At 35.1% G+C, this 22412-nt stretch overlaps 2 protein-coding genes across 28 annotated transcripts in view; both read left to right on the forward strand.

The window, feature by feature from the left end:
- The first annotated feature begins 2102 nt into the window (after positions 1–2102).
- Positions 2103–11649, forward strand: LOC111052938. The gene is made up of 5 exons (XM_039435067.1): positions 2103–2130; positions 10551–10622; positions 10988–11164; positions 11264–11362; positions 11498–11649. Exons 1-5 carry the CDS (start codon positions 2103–2105, stop codon positions 11647–11649), a joined length of 528 nt encoding a protein of 175 aa, XP_039291001.1.
- Positions 11650–15676: 4027 nt separating this feature from the next.
- Positions 15677–22412, forward strand: part of LOC111051004 — a 33770-nt gene continuing 27034 nt past the window's right edge. For 11 of the 27 annotated variants that reach the window (XM_039433911.1, XM_039433918.1, XM_039433908.1 and 8 more), the window contains exon 1: positions 16294–16329. In XM_039433911.1, the coding sequence (XP_039289845.1) occupies positions 16309–16329 (21 nt within the window). In that variant the 5' untranslated portion in view covers positions 16294–16308. Of the gene's footprint in view, positions 15905–16120; positions 16330–18337; positions 18722–22412 lie in introns of those variants that run through there. The other 16 variants (XM_022337406.2, XM_039433930.1, XM_039433916.1 and 13 more) reach the window with 6 other exon arrangements.

Genomic DNA, 22412 nt, shown 5'->3' on the forward strand with positions numbered 1-22412 from the left:
ACATGTGAAATAATGTAGAGAACTACAACATTTAAAAGAAATTAGGTCAATGTCATTAATGACCATTGAAGTATGACAATAACTGCAAAGTTATTAATGATATTAAATTATTAATGATATTGGTATTAATGATATTGCAATAAATGCAAAGGTATTAATAATGATACCTGAAATGAATATAATTTGAGGGCAATAATGAAAGTTATTACTAAGGTACAATAATAATGATTAAAAATGACAATAAGCTGTAAAAAATGCTCAGCAAATAACATACACAAAAAATATATGTGGCATAGGCCTTCAGTGATTTGAATGTCAAGATAGACTTCGACCAAATAATTAATAGGCGTCACTGGCCTTAGAATAACACTTAAAAGCTAAGGGTAGCTAATAAATATAATGAAGATTATCCAGGTAAATATAGGCGACATGGGCCTTCAATGAATTGAATGTCAAGACAGACATCAATTAGAACGAGTAATAGGCGACAGTGGCCTTCAATGAATCACTTGTAAAGCCAAGGGTAGCTGTCAAATCCAAAGAATTAATAGGCGTCGGTGGCCTTAGTGAATTGCATGTCAAGATAGACATTAATCAAATAATAAGTAGGCGTCAGTGGCCTCAATGAATTGAATGTCAAGATAGACATTAATAAAACAATTAGTAGGCGTCAGTGGCCTCAGAAAATCACTTGTGAAGTCAAGGGTAACTGTAAAATACAATGAATTAATAGGCGTCGGTGGCCTTAGTGAATTGCATGTCAAGATAGACATTAATCAAATAATAAGTAGGCGTCAGTGGCCTCAATGAGTTGAATGTCAAGATAGACATTAATAAAACAATTAGTAGGCGTCAGTGGCCTCAGAAAATCACTTGTGAAGTCAAGGGTAACTGTAAAATACAATGAATTAATAGGCGTCGGTGGCCTTAGTGAATTGCATGTCAAGATAGACATTAATCAAATAATAAGTAGGCGTCAGTGGCCTCAATGAGTTGAATGTCAAGATAGACATTAATAAAACAATTAGTAGGCGTCAGTGGCCTCAGAAAATCACTTGTGAAGTCAAGGGTAACTGTAAAATACAATGAATTAATAGGCGTCGGTGGCCTTAGTGAATTGCATGTCAAGATAGACATTAATCAAATAATAAGTAGGCGTCAGTGGCCTCAATGAGTTGAATGTCAAGATAGACATTAATAAAACAATTAGTAGGCGTCAGTGGCCTCAGAAAATCTCTTGTGAAGTCAAGGGTAACTGTAAAATACAATGAATTAATAGGCGTCGGTGGCCTTAGTGAATTGCATGTCAAGATAGACATTAATCAAATAATAAGTAGGCGTCAGTGGCCTCAATGAGTTGAATGTCAAGATAGACATTAATAAAACAATAATGATGCATACATAAATGAAAATTGGAAAGAGCGATTTACATAACCTGAATAAAATTTTGAAGAGGAGATGCGGCCAGGCAGACAGGCAATGACTCCGCAATACCAACAGGAACAGGACATCAGCAAGCGATGAAGTGATCTGGCCATGCTATGACAAGCATGAAAACGTCCACTACAGCAGGCGAATCCCCCAATGGAAAAGTAGGCTGGAGCGAGTAGAATTCCAAACGAATAATCCGATCTTCAAATTGTGGAAAAGGTGAGGTTCACGAGGTAAAGCCAATTGTGGAAAAATGGCAACTGAAGCTTACATGAGGTTGCAATTTTTAGACAAAGTTTATCCAATTTTAACAGAGTAATTGAGTGAAGAACTCGATGAATAATTGAATCACACTGAAGAATAGAACAAACGAATTAATTTGAAGAATAATTCACACTTTAAAAAGGTTTTGTAGATCAAATGAATAGCAATGAAACGCTCACACGCGGTTGCAATTTTAGACAAAGTTTATCCAATTTTACCAGAGTAGTTGAGTGAAGAACTCGATGAATAATTGAATCACACTGAAGAATGGAACAAACGAATTAATTTGAAGAATAATTCACACTTTAAAAAGGTTTTGTAAGTCCGATGAATTCAGATGAAAGGTTTAGACCGAAGGCGTAAATGCACCATCGACTATCCACCATTGAAGACAACATGGAGACGCTATGAAAGACACGGAGACAATGAAAAAAGGCAAGCTGCCGGAAGTGTTAGAAACGTAGGCAAAGCGCTCGCAACCGAATGGTGAAAAAGTAACAAATATCTAAAAGGTAAGATGCCTAAAGACAAGATTAAATTCTAAAAAATCGAATAGCACAAATATTAAAATTACAACGGCAAACAATCCGACGAAAAAAATACGAATAAAAGTATAGAAAACCAGCTGATCGAGCAGTGGTAAAGAACCGCGATTGAGACGTCACTGATCAGCGCAGACGCACAAAAGACACAGCGCGCATACAGACAGACATGATGACGACATGAAGTCTACGTAGTAGCGGAACGAATAACAAGTGAAACCGTTCCAATAGATGCTTTGTCAGATTTTACAACTTGCTTAGATCTTTCTAATTTTCAATTCAACAATATGCTGGATATATAAGGAAGGATATTATTTATCTAGGAATTAGTCACCATCATTCAATTTTATTTGATTAAGTAGGCTAAGTTTTGTAGCTTGATGAAAAATAATAATCGAACCTGGCATTTGAAAAACTAAATCTCAATAATTATCAAAAGATCAATTTTGTCAGTCAACTCATATTTTTTGTTCATTTCAGCATGGTCGTAACAGCATACTTTATTGCTTGATGACAGGTTTATTGCATTTTATCAAAATTTTAGTCTCGTAATTCAACCATCAAACAAATTTATTCCTAGTAAATTAATATAATTCGCAATGTATGAAACTCGTGATTGAAATTAAAAATTCGCGGTTAAGTAGGAATAGGAAGTGATAAAAAGGTAACAGCTAACAAGAACCGCTATCCATCACAAACCACTCTCTGTCTCAGACAGCACCGTATCGCGCATGCGTGAGCAACAGGTTTTTCCCGTTCCATTCAGTCAGATCTTTGAATGTAACGTTCTTTGTGATGATGGTTACCGAGCACTGTAACTGGAGCCAATCGTCATTCTATTTGATGAAGATATTATTATCCAATGATGATTTATCATTAAATCCAATATAATAATCAATATATTATCATTTTATTCAATAAAAGGAAGAGTACTTTTGAAAAAATATGATTAATAAAATATAACAGTTGTTATTTAACTGATGTTGAAAAACACTATAACTAAGTCAGAATATTGTCATTTCAAAACAAAAACCGAACCCTCAACCTCCCCTTTTACATTTAAAACATCAATGAACATAACTATTTGAAAAACCTCTAATCCCTTCCAGCATATTGCAATTTCAAAGCAAAATCCTAACCTATCTTTCCACCTTTGAAATATCAAAAAGCATAATTCTACCTGGACCCTAGCCCTTTCCAGCATATTGCAATTTTAAAGCAAAAACCTAACCTAACCTTATGGAAAATTATTAAATATAATCCAAAAAAACCTAACCACTAACCCCCTAACCCCTTCACATTTAATAATTTAGATTTCAAAGCAAAATCATAACTCTACCAGGACCCTTTCTAGCATATTGCAATTTTAAAGCAAAAACCTAACCTAACCTTATGAAGCATTATTGAATATAATCCAAAAAAACCTAACCACTAACCTCTAACCACTTCTCATTTAATAATTTAGATTTCAAAGCAAAATCCTAACCCCCAACCTATCCTTTCACACTTGAAACATCAAAAAACATAACTCTAACTGCACCCTAGCCCCTTCTAGCATATTGCAATTTCAAAGCAAAAACCTAACCTATCCTAATAACACATTATTAAATATAACCCAAATAAAACCTAACCTCCAACCCTTTCACATTTAATACTTTAGATTCATTCATCATCTTCAGAACAAAACATAAACATGTGGTTCATTACATGAACATATTCACAAACATGTGGTTCATTTCATGAACATATTCACAAACATGTGGTTCAAAGCAAAATCCTAACCCCCTAACCTATCCTTTTACCTTTGAAACATCAAAAAACATAACTCTACCTAGACCCTAGCCCCTTCTAGCATATTGCAATTTTAAAGCAAAAACCCAACCTATCCTAATAAAACATTATTAAATATAACCTGAATAAAAACTAACCCCTAACTCTTTCACATTTGTTGAACGATAGACAAGGATAGCAACACCATTGCAAATCATACACTACCATTATAACGTGGACCTCACTATGGATACTCAAAGAATACTTTTGAATAACTATGTTATAACTGTGACTGTTGCTGGCCGTTACTCTGTTTCTGAGACAAAGAGAAGCTGCTCTATCCATCCGCTACAGTAGCGGTTACCAGGTTTAGCTGGTACCTGGTAGCTCTGTCTTATCACTGTTTCCGCTACCAAAGTCTGCTAGTGAAATTCGCGTTTCTTAGGCGACTCGTTCATTAACCTAATTCATTGGGATGAATAGGATAGGTTATGATGCCTTCAATGTTTACGCTTTGCCTCACCCGTATGGCAAAATCGCGTCCACACGTTCATTCAATGCTTGCCCGAGGCGCCTTGGAGCACGCCAAAATACCTACAGAGTTCCGGTTCGCCCACATGCCTCAGCGAACAGTGTCCAGACGTGCGAATGCAAGCCCATACACGTATGCTCACCCGAGGCAAACGTACGTGTGTACACCGCTTTAGGTTGGCAAAAGGTTGAGGATTGATTGACAAATTAAACAAAAACACTGATTTTACCATTAGACCCTTTTACCCTTATAGAAACTATAACTGGTCCAAGATTTTACCTAACTTTGCCTTCTCCATTTTGTATTCTGTGCTTGATGGTGCCACCTATAGTGAGGTCCACGTTATAATGGCAGAGGATGAAGATAGAAGAATAGCGATACCGATTCTCTTCATTGATTAATTATATTTCTACACTGTCAAAAACATAATTGGCATCGTTGTGGACCTAAAAAAGGATAGTACCACCGGCTTTGTCGAATGATAGACAAGAATAGCAAAACCAAAGTTGATTATATACTGTCATTATAACGTGGACCATACCATCTGTCAACTGGCAGCTTCTCTTTGTCACAGATACAGAGTAACGGCCAGCAACGGTCGCAGTTATCACATAGTTATTCAAAAGTATTCTTTGATTATCTATAGTGAGGTCCACGTTATAATGGCAGTGTGATTTGCAATGGTGTTGCTATCCTTGTGTATCATTCAACAAAGCAGATATGGCGCTTTGTATTTCATCAACAATGTAGAAATTTAACTAATTAAACCATTCAAGGTTGCCAGATCGTTTATCAACAATGTAGAAATTCAACTAATTGACAAAATAGGGTTGAGGGTTAGGTTTTATTTAGATTATATTTAATAATGTTTCATAAGGATAGGTTAGGTTTTTGCTTTGAAATTGCAATATGCTAGAAGGGGCTAGAGTCCAGGTAGAGTTATGTTTTTTGTCGTTTCAAAGGTGAAAGGATAGGTTAGGGCTTCAGGATTTTGGTTTGAAATTCAAAGTATTGAATGTGAAAGGGTTGGGGCTAGGTTATTTCAAGTTATATTTGATATTGTTTCATAAGGCAAGGTTAGGTTTTTGCTTTAAAATTGCAATATGCTAGAAAGGGCTAGGAAACAGGTAAAATTATGGTTTTTGATATTTCAAAGGTGGAAAGATTGGTTAGGGGGTTGGGATTTTGCTTTGAAATTGCAATATGCTGGAAGGGATTATGCGTTTTTACAAATATTTATGTTTAATAATGTTTTAAATATAAAAGGGGAGGTTAGGGGGTTAGGTTTTTGCTTTGAAATGACAATATGCTGACTTAGTTATAGTGTTTTTCAACATTAGTTAAATAACAACCGTTATATTTTATTAATTATATTATTGGAAAGTACTCTTTCTGTTATTGAATGAAAATGATGATAATATATTGATTATTATATCGAATTTATTGATAAATCATCATTGGATAATAATATCCTCATCAAAATGGAATGACGGCTCCAGTTAGGGTGCTCGGAAACCATCATCACAAATAGCGCTACATTTAAAGATCTGACTGAATGGAACGGGAAAAAACCGTTACTAACGCATGCGCGATACGGTGCTGTCTGAGACCGAGAGTGGTTTGTTCGGGGCCGCGGAATTGGGAAATATCCATTCATATTAAGCCTTGTACACACGTCCGTACAGATTCGCGCGAACAATCGTATGTACATATGCCTCAACATTCACTGTACGTCCTTGTGGACGCGATCCACGTATGCCTCGGCATTCAAAAAGCTATCTGATTTGCAGACGACACAAAGACATTGTAGATGTAGATTTTCCACAACATGACAACAATGGCGTCATTCCATCATTGAAGATAGTTATCACAAATTGCAGTAGTATCATTTTATTTCAATGACTTATATAATAAAATCAAAAATAAAACTTGACAAACGATGTTGGTGGGTTGAACGATTGTAGGTTGAAGTAAGGAAATAAATTGCTACATGACATAATATTGACAATTCAAACTTTCTTAGGTTGTCAAAACATTATCTTGTTAATATACTGAATCTAATTCAACTAGTTATTTAAACAAAAAATGATATCATCATGAGGGAAGCAATAACTCCACAAGAACGATTGGCTCTAACTTTGAGATTCTTGGCATTAGGCGATTCATTTGTTGGTTTCCAATATCTATTCTGAATCTCAAAAAAAGAAAAATTCCAGAAGTTTTGATGGCCTAATCAAAGCACTTAACACTGTCTCACAAAATTGACAGTCTTCTTTAAGGAAATTAGCCATAATTTGAATCAAATACTAAATTGCTGCCCATTTTAAACTAACTCTGCTCATACACATGACAAAACAAGATTCTCCAAAAGATTAGCTTCAAGATTTACCTTCAAGGTAATACTAGTTCAAAGTTTGAATAAATCTCTCTATAGATAGCCTAGCTATCTAAAACGTATAATATCATATTGAAGATTACAATTTTAATTAACAACTCTGATTGATAACATGAAACAAACACAAGATGATTTGATAGTCACAGTAAAATAATATTTGAGCTATACTTTCTTGTAGGAACCCTGTAGAGAAGCTTTTTTCACTTAAATTATGCAGTTCTAAATCATGATACGAATTATATACTCCATGCATGTTTCTATTTAAATATTTGACAATCCACATATCCTACAAAATTACAAAAATCCTACAATTTACAATTAGTTATTGGATCACAATTTGATTTGTCATTCATTGACCTAATTCATTGGAATTAGGTTATGACGCCTTCAATGTTTACGTTTTGCCTCACCCGTATGGCAAAATCGCGTCCACACGTACATTCAATGCTCGCCCGAGGCGCCTTTGAGCACGCCAAAATACCGACATGGTTTCGGTTCGCCCACATGCCTCAGCGAACAGTGTCCACACGTGCGAATGCAAGCCCATACACGTATGCTCACCCGAGGCAAACGTACGTGTGTACACCGTTTTATAGAGAATAAGATTAAGAAGAGCGAAGTCCGCTATGATGCCTCTGCGCTAGTGTAGCTACAAGAAATTTCGGGCAAGTAGTCGGGTATCTGTATTCGCTGTGTAGAAAAAGAGCCTTTTTCAAATGATAATATTTCTTTATTGAAGCAATAAAAAATATTCAAAGTATGGTAGTTTCATGCAGTGCTTATGGATGTACGAATCTGCATGCACCAGATAAAAATATTTCTTTTCATACATAAGTATTTTTATATTTTCATCGGTCATGTTTCATGCAGGCTAAGCCTAGTGCCAAATGATTGTTTCAAGGAATATTGTGCTTAGGTTGATTCATTATCATTATTTGCCAAGTAATAAAATATAAGTTTCGGTAATATTATAATAAATATTTTATTTCCACAGATCCAATATAGGTATCCATATTCCATTCTATTAATTTGTCTTATATTGTAATATTTTGTGAACTATGAAAATATTGTATGCTAAATTTGTATTATAAAAAATATTATTTGCTAAAATTGTCTATAAATTCTTCATCATTGCTATTGTTTTATTTTTCCCGTTCCTATAATATGTAGTTATTTATTATCTTATATTAAATATAGGAGTATAGAGTATAGTTAGGTAACTATACTTAAGTTGCAAAACGAATGAGAAACAGTTTCACGGAATATTGTGATAATGGTTAATTTATTATCATTTGCCATCTAATAGAATATATGGTAATATTAACGATCTATAATTTTTGTTTCATTTTCTCCATTCTTATAATATGTAGTTATTTATTATCTTATATTAAATATAGGAGTATAGAGTATAGTTAGGTACCTATACTTAAGTTGCAAAACGAATGAGAAACAGTTTCACGGAATATTGTGATAATGGTTAACTTATTATTATTTGCCATCTAATAAAATATATGGTAATATTAGCGATCTATAATTTTTGTTTTATTTTCTCCATTCTTATAATATGTAGTTATTTATTATCTTATATTAAATATAGGAGTATAGAGTATAGTTAGTACCTACACTTAAGTTGCAAAACGAATGGAAACAGTTTCACGAAATATTGTGATAACAGTTAATTTATTATTATTTGCCATCTAATAAAATATACGGTAATATTAGCGTTCTATAATAAATGTTTTATTTTCCATATCCTAAATACATGGTAATAGGAAAATATTGTAAAAATGAGATTCATTTGCTAATAGAATGGATCAAAATCTGTAGTGAGGTAGGTTCACTAAATTAGATGTTTGGTCGAGTTAAAAATAATGTTCAATGAACAAATCATTGTATCATATGGTAATGGAAATGACGAAAAGTTGAAAAAAAATTATATTGAAATCCATCAAGTATGTCAAAAGATATAACGCAATGAAAGTCGATGTTTTCCCATATAAGTCTATCTGGGCGCCTGACTTCTTGCCCGATATTCAATGGCGACGAGAAATGAAGTAGGCATCATGCTTCCAAACGCTTGAAGGTATAGCTTAGTCATCTAACTATAATATATATCAATGGAAATATCTGGAACTCAAAATATCAATGTTAAATAATGTCCTATGCTTGAAAACTGTTGCTGGGTAGAACTCCGAATATTTGTCAGACAGCGGAATTGGAAATATCCGGAACTCGAAATATGTTGCTAGGCGGAATTGGGAGTATCTGGAACTCGAATTATTTGTTTGTCAGATGGCGGAATTGGAAATATCTGGAACTCAAAATATCAGTGCCAAAGTGGGAGTACTGGTAATGTATTTGTTATTGAGAAATGGTTCAAGTCTGACTTATTTTCTGGAATGATATGTACTAATTAGCCCATTTGGGGTAATTCATAGCTCATTATATATTAATTTTGGACAGAAATATTGAAATTGAACTCTAAACAGTAGAAACAACTTTGCTGATCTTTTTGGACTTGTTTTTCATTATCAAAATTTGGGAATAGAATACTTTTGGACCTGGTCTGTCGTTCTTTTTCAGTTATACTCATTATATTCATACATATTATGCAAGTTTTCAAAACTGTGTTATCTGTTTCAACAAACAAGACTGACGACTGTTGATGTGTTGATGAATTTATTTTAGGTTAACTGTAGAACCCTTCATTTGTTTTGCGATAAATTTGTTTCATCCCACAGCTACACAGTCTCACTAATAACGATCGATATTGTGAATTCGATATATTTCCAATTCCACATACTTCCAATTCCACCAGCTGACAAGATATTTTGAGTTCCGCCGGTCTGCACGATATTCCGAGTTCCGCCTGTCAACATATTCGGAGTTCCATATATTTCAAATTCCGGCCAGCTGCAAGATATTTTGAGTTCCAGATATTTCCAATTCATGCGACTCGTTTGTTCTGTCAACTGATCTTGTTGTGATCTTATAGTAGAACCACAGTATACATACAGTATGGAAACTTGGCTAGTACCCTGACGCTAAAATCCGCCATCTTGTTAGGAAGCGCCGCATTGTAATTATAGTGAGGTCCACGTTATAATGACAGTATTTGATCAACTTTGGTTTTGCTATCCTTGTCTATCATTCGACAAAGCCGGTGGTACTATCCTTTTCTAGGTCCACAACGATTCCAATTATGTTTTTGACAGTGTAGAAATATAAAATTGATCAATGCAGAGAATCGGCATCGCTATTCTCCTATCTTTAACACTGCCATTATAACGTGAACCTCACTATAGTATTGATGGTACCGGATCAATTGGAGGGCTCAGAAACATAATGGTGTAAGTCACTTTTTTCCAGATTTGAGTTATACAGCTGTACAGCCTCTGAATTACCCAATCTTTCAGTGCAGCATACTGGTGTGAGTCAACTTATCGTTTTCACCACTAGATAGCAGCACCTACTTGGCACCCTCAACCAAAGACTGATTGCCTTTGGAATCATAGTGAAGCAAGTTGACTTACACCATTATGATTCTTCACTCTTTCTCAACTCAGTCTTTCTGCATTTTAGCATCATGGATGACGCTAGTACGATTATTTGTTAGAGCTTGATGAATTTGATGATAGTTACACAGATAAAGACTACAATCCTCTAAAAGACAAAGGATATTCATCAGGTAAGTAAATGTTTTGTTTTAAAGTTTTTATGATTGTAAATGAAGTATTTTCAAACCACTGCTACAATGTATGAGGTTATGGCTTGATTTTTCCAAAGAATGATTGTTTTTAAATTCAGTTCTGTAATCACATTATTACTCAACTGTTTTACTCAACTTACTAGGGTTAAAAGCCTAGTATTTCTTAGTAATATTACCTAAATACCGTTCACAGTGGTTTTGTTATTATGGGTCTAGCCATGAGTTCATTAGTAACTCACGTAAAAGTAGGCTAACAAGCATGTTAATGTCATGAAGAACCATTACAATACCAATACATTATTTTATGCCCTCAAGCTTTAATAATGTTGTTTTTATTTTTCCAGATGATGAACCCATGGACCACTCGTACTCTAGGCCCATCAGAACACGAGCTCGAGACTATGCAGACACTATGCCTGGACCCTCCAGTCGCACTCCTGCTTCAGCCAGCCTGCCTGGATCCTCCAGTCATACTCCAGCTACTCCTGAACTTAGTCACACTCCTGTTTTAGATATTGAAGGTAACTTTTCCCCATTTATTGCAATCCTTTCAGTGTAATACACAAAACAGTCAGTATATTTTAAAGCAGGATTTAAACATTAGTGTTTTCTGTCCACAGATACTGAGGCCGGTCCTCACATTCAAGCTGGTCCAGCAGTTGAAGAGGCAGCTGATCATGACAGCCCTGCAGAGGTTTCATACAATGGAGACAATGAAGGTAACTTTCTCCCATTATTTATTCTACTCTTTGTTCAATTACACAAAACAGTTAGTATATTTTTCAGCAGGAATTAAACTATATAATTATATTTAATTCCAGCAGGAATTAAACATTAGTGTTTTCTGTCCACAGATACTGATGCCGGTCCTCACATTCAAGCTGGTCCAGCAGTTGTAGAGGCAGCCGATAATAACAGCCCTGCAGAAATTTCAGACAATGGAGGAGAAGTACAAGTAGGCTGTCAGGAAAAACCATTCAAACCTCGTAAACGGCAGAGACAGTGAAAGATCAATGCGCAAGCAGAACAAGTGAAAGATCACATCAAGAAATTCCCAAGTTTCGAGAGTCATTACACTAGGAGAGACAACCCTAATCGTAGATACTTGAGCTCAGAGCTCAACATTTCTAAAATGTACCAGCTCTATAGAGAGTGGTGCCTGAAATGTAAATATGATCCTGTTAAAGAGTATTATTACAGGAATGTTTTTAATAACTGTTTTAACTTACAGTTCCACATGCCTCGGAAAGACACTTGCAAAAGATGCGATGAATACAACAGAAAATTGATGTTGAGAAAAATCCAGAAGCAAAGGCAGTGTTGAATAGGAGCATATGCTTCATTTAGGGAAAGCTGAAAAGGCACGTGAAAATCTTAAGCAGACAGCACACTAGCCAAGGAAAATCAAAATGTCTCCACATTGACAATAGATTTGCAGAAAGCCCTGGCATTCCCTAAATTGACAGTGTCCGAAGCATACTACCGTAGAAATATGTATTGCTACAATTTTGGCATACATGACATGGGTGATAATCTAGCATACATGTATGTCTGGGATGAAACCATGGCCAGCAGAGGATCGCAAGAAATTTCTTCTTGCCTTTGTAAGCATCTGAAGCAAAAACCATGTAAGCACATAATAATTTACTGTGACAGCTGTGGCGGCCAAAACCGCAATATAAACGTTGCTCTGACTCTGTTGAAGTTGACCCAAGAAGCTAGTTGTAATATTGATACCATCGATCTCAAATTTATGATATCTGGGCACTCCTATTTGCCCAATGACGCTGATTTTGGAAATATTGAGCAAGCAGCAAAAAACAAACCTGTATACACGCATCTAGACTGGTACAACATCATCGCAACTGCCAGGAGAAATAACAAATTTCTTGTAGTTCGAATGGAGGGTGACGATTTTCTGAAGATAGACAAACTGTCTAAAGCAGTAACCAAAAGAAAACAGAATATCAATGGGGAACAAGCTCACTGGCTGAAAATGCAGTGGTTAAGGTTTGAGAAACAAAAACCATTCTCCATTCAATACAAATACACTCTCAATGAAGAGATGCCATTTGAAGAGAGTTTGAAATCTTCAAAAATTGGTCGTCCCCAAAACCTTTCCCAAATAATACAGGACAAGTTTGATGGACCAAGGAAAATTTCTGCCCTGAAAAAGAGAGACATGGTCTTTTTATTGAAATACATACCTCCTATACATCATGCTTTTTTCAAACGATTAAGAGGTGACAATGATGAACAAGATATTGGTCCACTGGATGACAGTGAAGATAAGAGTGAAGTAATTTGAATAAATCAGGTATGAGAACAAAGTAGAAATTTTAATAAATCAGGGCATCATGGAATTTTCATGGTGTAATGCAACTGAAATTAACATGATGTCTCAATTTATTAGAATTTCTACTTTGTTATCATACTTGATTAATATTATTCAATTTATTTCTACTTTGTTCACTACTGAAATTATGACAATGTGTTGATTTATTCAACTTATTTCTACTTTGTTCTCATTCTGAAATTACAAGAATGTGTTGATTTATTCAATTTATTTCTACTTTGTTCACAACTGGAATTATGACAATGTGTTGATTTATTCAATTTATTCCCTACTTTGTTCTCATTCTGAAATTACTAAATAAAAGACTTGTGAAATGTTTGACTAACAACACTGATATTTGTTATTTTATACCTACAACTCATTATGGTGTAAGTCATTTTATTGCATGCATAGTGGTGTAAGTCAGGAGCTCCCATAAAAAAAATTAAAAATAGAAGAAATTATTAAAAATTAAGCAAAGTTTATGGTATATTAAGTAATTTTAACATTTCAAGTATAGAATCCTGTAAAGAAAGTATCTCTACAGATTTCACTGAGTTTTCTGTAGAGCCAAATGCAAAACCTTTGATACTGAAAAATTAGCTTTTTTGACTTACACCATTATGTTTCTGAGCCCTCCAATTGATCTCATTCACTGACCAGGATTGGAACTTCCCAAGGTCACGTGACGTGTTTAGTATTGGCGTCATGTAAAAAGCATTGGTTAGATAGGCGATTGAGGAGCTTCTCTTTGTCTCAGAAACAGAGTAACGGCCAGCAACAGTCACAGTTATTCAAAAGTATTCTTTGAGTATCTATAGTGAGGTCCACGTTATAATGATAGTGTACGATTTGCAATAGTGTTGCTATCCTTGTCTCGTTTAACAAATGTAAAAGAGTTAGGGGTTAGTTTTTATTTAGGTTATATTTAATAATGTTTTATTAGGATAGGTTAGGTTTTTGCTTTAAAATTGCAATATGCTAGAAGGGGCTAGGGTCTAGGTGGAGTTATGTTTTTTGATGTTTCAAAGCACAGAATTACAAGGAGTTTTATAGGATTATTATAGGAGTTTTCTCTGTTTTAAAGGTAAAAGGATAGGTTAGGCGGTTAGGATTTTGCTTTGAATCACATGTTTGTGAACATGTTCATGAAATGAACCACATGTTTGTGAACATGTTCATGAAATGAACCACATGTTTGTGAACATGTTCATGGAATGAACCACATGTTTGTGAACATGTTCATGAAATGAACCACATGTTTATGTTTTGTTCTAAATACCTTTACCCCTTTAATACCTTCTGCTTCATCCATTACCCACATTAGTGGGATCGATGGCGTCATAGAGTTCGATTTCAACATACACAACAACACGAAAACTATTCAGATGGCAGGTAAAACAGTGATCACTTTTTAAAAAAAGTTCAGATCATCACTCATAAATTCATTTACACTATAATATGATTTATCACAAAGCAGCTTCCTGACGGCTCTCTTGAAGGCGGCTTCATCCAACTGCTTTACACCAGGAGGCAGCTTGTTGAAGAATTTCAGTGCAGAAACTCTAAAGCTGGCCTGTGAACGGTGAAGACGTCTCCTAGGGACATCCAGCAGCTCGCAGCGCCTGGTGTTGTGGTTGTGAACGTCACTTCGGGCAGCCAGAGTATGCTGTATCCTCTTGACATACATCAAGCACAGGAGGATGTAATGGCTGAAGACCGTCAGCACACCAAGGCGAGCAAAGATGGGCTTGCAGTGGGCAAGATGATCGCTGCCTGTTATAATTCTTATAGCCCTCTTTTGCAGTCTCAGCACATCAGCAGCCCCCGCCGAATGACCCCACAGAAGCAAGCCATAGGTAATGTGGTAAAGATGACGAATAAATCTAAAGTATTAAATGTGAAAGGTTTAGAGGTTAGGTTTTATTCAGGTTATATTTGATAATGTGCTATTAGGATAGGTTAGGTTTTTGCTTTGAAATTGCAATATGCTAGAAGGGGCTAGGGTGCAGTTAGAGTTATGTTTTTTGATGTTTCAAATGTGAAAGGATAGGTTAGGGGGTTAGGATTTTGCTTTGAAATCTAAATTATTAAATGTGAAGGGGTTAGGGGTTTGTGGTTAGGTTTTTTGGATTATATTTAATAATGTTCCATAAGGTTAGGTTAGGTTTTTGCTTTTAAATTGCAATATGCTAGAAAGGGCTAGGGTCCAGGTAGAATAATGCTTTTTGATATTTCAAAGGTGGATAGATAGGTTAGGATTTTGCTTTGAAATTGCAATATGCTTGAAGGGAATAGAGTTTTTTTTCAAATAGTTATGTTTATTGATGTTTTAAATGTAAAAGGGGAGGTTGAGGGTTCGGTTTTTGTTTTGAAATGACAATATGCTGACTTAGTTATAGTGTTTTTTAACATCAGTTGAATAACAACTGTTATATTTTATTAATTATATTTTTCAAAAGTACTCTTTCTTTTATTAAATAAAATAATAATAAATTGATTATTATATTGAATTTAATGATAAATCATCATTGGATAATAATCATCATCAAATACAATGACGATTGGCTCCAGTTACAGTGCTCGGTAACCATCATCACAAAGAACGTTACATTCAAAGATCTGACTAAATGGAACGGGAAAAACCCGTTGCTAACGCATGCGCGATACGGTGCTGTCTGAGACAAGGAGTGGTTTGTGGCGATTGTTTACAAGTTTCCATTCTGTACCTATTCTGTGGTAGAACTTTCCAGAACATTATTGTATTCTGGATCCTAGATCTCTGGATTCTAGATCTAGATCTAGTACAACATGGAACAAAACAAATTACACTGAGTTGGAGCTGTGCTGTGTCACTGTCATTTTCCACCAAATTTAGTTATCTGTGATAATATCTTTGAGAAATTGTTAATTTTAGATATACCACGTAAGTAGTTTTCTTCATTTTTATATTTTAGTGTGTTATATCTTATTGGTTATTGGGTTATTGCATGAATATCAATAATTCAAGTTTATAACCTAAAATATGATGTAACTTAATTTCTGGGTAATTAGTGCTTGTCAACCTTGCATATTTTTTTAAAAGCTTGCTTTTTCCAACAAAAAATTACACAATAAAAAAATAATTTGGCTGTATGAGTAGCTTTAGACCTAGCTATTCATTGTAATTTATATGAGTTCTACTGTTATTCAAGTTATCCTCATTGAATGATTTGGTGCATTTAGCCTATTTGTATTGGTTCTTATTACATTCAATTTACGGCGTACCGTATTATTTTCACTTACAAAGCATAAGATAATGACTTCATCACAGTTACAGCATATTCCATTATGATCTCACGAGCACACTGGGTTTGTATCATTTTAGCAATTGCCTTCCTTTTATTGCTTGAACCTAAAATACAGAATTTCCATTTCACTTCTTAGCGTAGGTGCAATATAACAAATTACTTGTTTTCAATTTTCTCCCAATATTACCGTACGTCTTACACACCTTTTAGTAGTGAGTCACCAATTATTACAGGGTATTTGGTGTTGTCTGTCTGAGGTTTTGTTGTTAAAGCAGTTTAAAGATATGGTTTATTGTATGCTGTATGGCAATGTGTGGGATAAATCACGGATTCAAACTATAATACTTTATTTCTAACATACCAAAATTAAGTCTTGACGATCAAATTTTTGTCTAGAAGCTTCCAAACACTGTAGTAGACTTTGTCCTTCAAGCATTTGGTGATGCAAATCTAACCGGGTTACAAAGTCTTGTTGGTTCTTTTTCATGTACATCAGGCAGAAAAGAAGGAAATGGCTGACAATTTTCAAAATACCCTGTCTAGAAAAAATGAGCTTGCAGTGTGCTCAATGGTCACTTGCAGTCATTACAGTCACTATCCAGGCAGTCCGTTTTTGCAGCTTCACTACGTCCATAACCTTAGCTGAATGACCCCACAAACCATAGGTGCTATGACAGGGCAAAAGAGTAGGCTATATTACATCACGACCATGCAAGCCTCCGTCACATATCCCCCCCCGCAGCTTCTGCAACAATGTGGCTGAATGTCGCCAGCCCAGCTTGAGCTTATTCCTGTGTCCAAGGCAAAGTCTAGCAACTTCACAGGATATTGATCACCAGGCACACATCGTGACAGACTACAGATGATATGCTGGATCTTGTTCTCATTCAGCCAAACCAAAGGGTTGAAGACTGCAGATGTTCCGCTGTCATATCAAACACCTGCTGAATGTCCGCACCTGATGACAGCAGGGATGTATCATACGCAAACAATAGATTTGAGCCGTTGCTGTCCAACTCATTGATCATTATTATGAAGAGACTTCAACAGTCTGACCAAAACCAAACTTAGCGATCCTTCATAAGGAGGTTTCAGTTGTATTTTGAAAAAATACATCAAAGCTTTATGTACATAATTGCATGGATGGATGTGGTGATGATTTCAATAATCCAACAATGATCTAAAACTTCTGCTCCCGTTACCGTCTTGCGAACAGCAGTGTTTTATACAAGGCTCCATAAAAACAATAGATATAAATTATGTTGCAATTTACCTAGCAACTTCTATCATTTCTAGCTAATCTTGAACTGACGCTTGGACGGGAAAAGCAGAGACTGCGGCCAATGCTTTCAATTATCTCACTTCCCATCTATACAGATCCCCAAGTCATTTATTTGATAATATGAACTACTTACAATTCAGGAAAAAACTGCAGGCTTTCGCTCAAAACTGCTTTAAACCTTAATTTAGCATAGATAAACTGAAAGCTATGTAGAAATGTTAAATTGATTGACACAGAATTTCAAGTCCACAAAAGTATCAATTGAATTTTTGAATTTATTATGTCAATAATGTTAATGAAAAAATCGGCAGCCATCTACTCTCATAATCTACTTTCCTTGTCTAAAAGGCGGCGCTTCAAATAAGGTAACATTCGATGTTCAATTTGAATAAAGCATTTCGCATTTGCACTGAACGTGGCCAGTCTAGTTGTAAAAATTGTTTTTCATTCATCTGCAGTTTTAGGTGAACTCCGAACCACCGGATAACTAAAAGTAAGACAGACTTGAAAAGTTGTAATAACGTTTAACCAGTGAGCATTAGTTGTTCTTCTGGTGTCAAGTCGAGTATTTTGTAAGTAATTGCTTGTTGAAATTTCAATAATTATTTGGCAATGGTAATTATTGAGTGCAGCCTTGTTGTCGCAGTAATGCTATTTCTAGATTATGACCATGGCTTGAGATGAGAAATAAGGAGGCAGAAATGAATAGGTGGTATAATTTGAGAAGGAGAGTTAATGCTGGACGACCTCAGCGTTTTATTTATTTTTAGCCACCTCAGCTTCTACTTCTACCTAACCTCTTCTTCGTCTTTTCTTAATGTTCTTCATTCTCTTCACCTTCTCGTTGTGCTTTAAGTTCTGCGCAACTGTTTCTTTTTAGTTTTTTGTTGGTTCTGCACTACTCAACCCAACCCACACAATGTCGTGAACATGTGCATTCGAAAACCGACGTAAATAACAACGTCCAGTCGGATTATTGGATTTCTGCTTGACGGTTCCGCTCTTTGAAGTGATTCGTTGGAAAGTGTGTGGAGTTGATTTGCTGCTTTTTATCAATCTTTGATTATTTACCGTTGTGAAACAAAATTATCAACTAGCTGGGAAACTCTGTTTGGTTGATCTTCATCAAGTTTCACGTCTTGTTTTTAATGAGATAACATCTTTGTATCAGGTAAACAGTATGACGTGGTGTTATTGTCAGCTTACAATTATCTCAAACGCTACCGTACCATCTTTTCGAATAGATAAACATCCATGTTATCGATTGCTTGTTTTTTTTCTTCTAACAGATGAATGAAACATCATTGTGTGTTATCTTTGAAATGTTTTCAGTTTTCATACATCCTAACTGTATTATCTTATTACTTTCAGTTCTTGCACCCTCATCTTATTAATGACTAGTATCATTTTATGCGTTTGTTTTCTTAGATTACTCTAATTTTCTCTCACTAACAGTTTTTCATTTTCTGTTGGGAGGTTTGTTGTGACAACTAACTAAGCACATTATTGTGAAAACGGAATTGCTCTCTCCATTCTTGTGAAAATTAGTTTTGTTTACTCATTAATTTATAATTAACAAACGAGAATAATTTAGGAGAATAACATAATGACGATTGACGGCAACATATTTGCAACTACGATCAGACTACTGTATATGACATTGTATATTGACATTGTATATGACTATTGTATAAATGTGTATATACAATTGTTTTCAGAGTACTTTTTCCTTTATGTAAATTGTGAAATTCGTCAAAACAGCTGTTCTACAGATGAAATATCTTGACTATGACTGTGTTCTTTTTATAAACTGCTCTACCTACCGTACCCACGATATATGGAAGAAGAAAAAGTAAAAACCGTGTAGGCCTACCTACCTATCTCATGCACAAGAAGGAGGTTACAAAGTCCATTTCTCAAGGGTTGGGTGGACCCCCATTAGTACCCCAGGAAAAAGACTCATGTCAGTTGATAGAGCTAATAAATAACTATACAGGATATGGATTTGAAAAAAATAGTTAGAGCCGTTTTTGAGAAAATCGTGAAAAACATGGTTTTTTAGTAACTGTCATTTTTCTCAAGAATATTACGAAGCTCCTTCAATTTTCTCATAAATGAGACTCATGTCAGTTGATAGGGCTTATAAATAGCTAGCCATGGTATAAATTTGAAGAAAATCTTTAGAGCCGTTTTCGAGAAAACCGTGAAAAACATGGTTTTTTAGTAATTATCCGCCATTTTTCTCAAGAATATTACGGAGCTCCTGGAATTTTCCCAGAAATGAGACTCATGCCAGTTGATAGGGCTTATGAATAGCTGCTATCCATGGTACAAATTTGAAGGAAATCGTTGGAGCCGTTTTCAAGAAAACCGTGAAAAACATGGTTTTTTAGTCATTATCCGCCATTTCTCTCAAGAATATTACGGAGCTCCTGAAATTTTCCCTGAAATGAGACTTATGCCAGTTGATAGGGCTTATAAATCGTTAAAGCCATTTTCGAGAAAAACGTGAAAAACATGGTTTTTTAGTAATTATCCGCCATTTTTTCCGCCATCTTGAATTGAATTTTATTGAATTTCTTATTGTCGGGTCCTCATGGTATAAGGACCTTAAGTTTAAAATTTCAAGTCAATCGGTTAATTAGGAATGGAGTTATCGTGTTCACAGACATACACACACACACACACAGACCAATACCCAAAAATCAAGTTTTTGGACTCAGGGGACCTTGAAACGTATAGAAAACTTGAAATTGGGGTACCTTAATTTTTTTTGGAAAGCAATACTTTCCTTACCTATGGGAGTGGGGCAAGGAAAGTAAAAAAGTGTTTTCTATTCTACAATATCTTGATGAATAATAGACGTTTTTAGCAATTGCCTATTCCTTTTTTTTAATAAAATTGTATTTTTTCGCTCTATTTATGAAGTATATTGATTTTATACTGTATCGGTTAATCTCAATGTACTAACAGTTGAGTAATATTGAATACAGTTCCAAAATTCAAAGTTCAGCAATAGCTCATGTGACTCTACAATAGTAAAAATATACGGTATCAGTAGTTTTTTTTTCATTACTGTTAGGTCAGCTGTATATGTCACCCATTCTTCCTTTTCACTGAATCCTAATAGATAACTCTCTATAGGAGGACTTAATTTAGTGAAATCATGTCCAGTATTAAAGAAGCATAATTTCTCACCAAGAGCCTCTTTCTATCAAGTGTCTCCTGTAATATCCTGTTTATAGAAAGTGGCTTGTTTGGAAAATTCATGTAATGAAAAATGTTGACTATGACTGTGTTCTTTTTATAAACTGCTCTACCTACCGTACCCACGATATATGGAAGAAGAAAAAGTAAAAACCGTGTAGGCCTACCTACCTATCTCATGCACAAGAAGGAGGTTACAAAGTCCATTTCTCAAGGGTTGGGTGGACCCCCATTAGTACCCCAGGAAAAAGACTCATGTCAGTTGATAGAGCTAATAAATAACTATACAGGGTATGGATTTGAAAAAAATCGTTAGAGCCGTTTTTGAGAAAATCGTGAAAAACATGGTTTTTTAGTAACTGTCATTTTTCTCAAGAATATTACGGAGCTCCTGGAATTTTCCCAGAAATGAGACTCATGTCAGTTGATAGGGCTTATAAATAGCTAGCCATGGTATAAATTTGAAGAAAATCTTTAGAGCCGTTTTCGAGAAAACCGTGAAAAACATGGTTTTTTAGTAATTATCCGCCATTTTTCTCAAGAATATTACGGAGCTCCTGGAATTTTCCCAGAAATGAGACTCATGCCAGTTGATAGGGCTTATGAATAGCTGCTATCCATGGTACAAATTTGAAGGAAATCGTTGGAGCCGTTTTCAAGAAAACCGTGAAAAACATGGTTTTTTAGTCATTATCCGCCATTTCTCTCAAGAATATTACGGAGCTCCTGAAATTTTCCCTGAAATGAGACTTATGCCAGTTGATAGGGCTTATAAATCGTTAAAGCCATTTTCGAGAAAAACGTGAAAAACATGGTTTTTTAGTAATTATCCGCCATTTTTTCCGCCATCTTGAATTGAATTTTATTGAATTTCTTATTGTCGGGTCCTCATGGTATAAGGACCTTAAGTTTAAAATTTCAAGTCAATCGGTTAATTAGGAATGGAGTTATCGTGTTCACAGACATACACACACACACACACACACACACACACACACACACACACACACACACACACACACACACACACAGACCAATACCCAAAAATCACGTTTTTGGACTCAGGGGACCTTGAAACGTATAGAAAACTTGAAATTGGGGTACCTTAATTTTTTTGGAAAGCAATACTTTCCTTACCTATGGAGTGGGGCAAGGAAAGTAAAAAAGTGTTTTCTATTCTACAATATCTTGATGAATAATAGACGTTTTTAGCAATTGCCTATTCCTTTTTTTTAATAAAATTGTATTTTTTCGCTCTATTTATGAAGTATATTGATCTTATACTGTATCGGTTAATCTCAATGTACTAACAGTTGAGTAATATTGAATACAGTTCCAAAATTCAAAGTTCAGCAATAGCTCATGTGACTCTACAATAGTAAAAATATACGGTATCAGTAGTTTTTTTTTCATTACTGTTAGGTCAGCTGTATATGTCACCCATTCTTCCTTTTCACTGAATCCTAATAGATAACTCTATATAGGAGGACTTAATTTAGTGAAATCATGTCCAGTATTAAAGAAGCATAATTTCTCACCAAGAGCCTCTTTCTATCAAGTGTCTCCTGTAATATCCTGTTTATAGAAAGTGGCTTGTTTGGAAAATTCATGTAATGAAAAATGTTGATTGACTTGTATTTCATTGTAATATACTA

The sequence above is a fragment of the Nilaparvata lugens genome, chromosome 8, assembly GCF_014356525.2.
Source record: "Nilaparvata lugens isolate BPH chromosome 8, ASM1435652v1, whole genome shotgun sequence".
NCBI classification, from domain to species: Eukaryota; Metazoa; Arthropoda; class Insecta; order Hemiptera; family Delphacidae; genus Nilaparvata; species Nilaparvata lugens.

Bases quoted from the DNA above. Each gene is read 5' to 3' on its own strand.
- LOC111052938 (XM_039435067.1), top strand. From the start codon at position 2,103: ATGAAAGACACGGAGACAATGAAAAAAG. The intron at 2,131-10,550 runs GCAAGCTGCCGG...ATTATTTGTTAG, and splicing joins CACGGAGACAATGAAAAAAG to AGCTTGATGAATTTGATGAT. The intron at 10,623-10,987 runs GTAAGTAAATGT...TTATTTTTCCAG, and splicing joins AGACAAAGGATATTCATCAG to ATGATGAACCCATGGACCAC.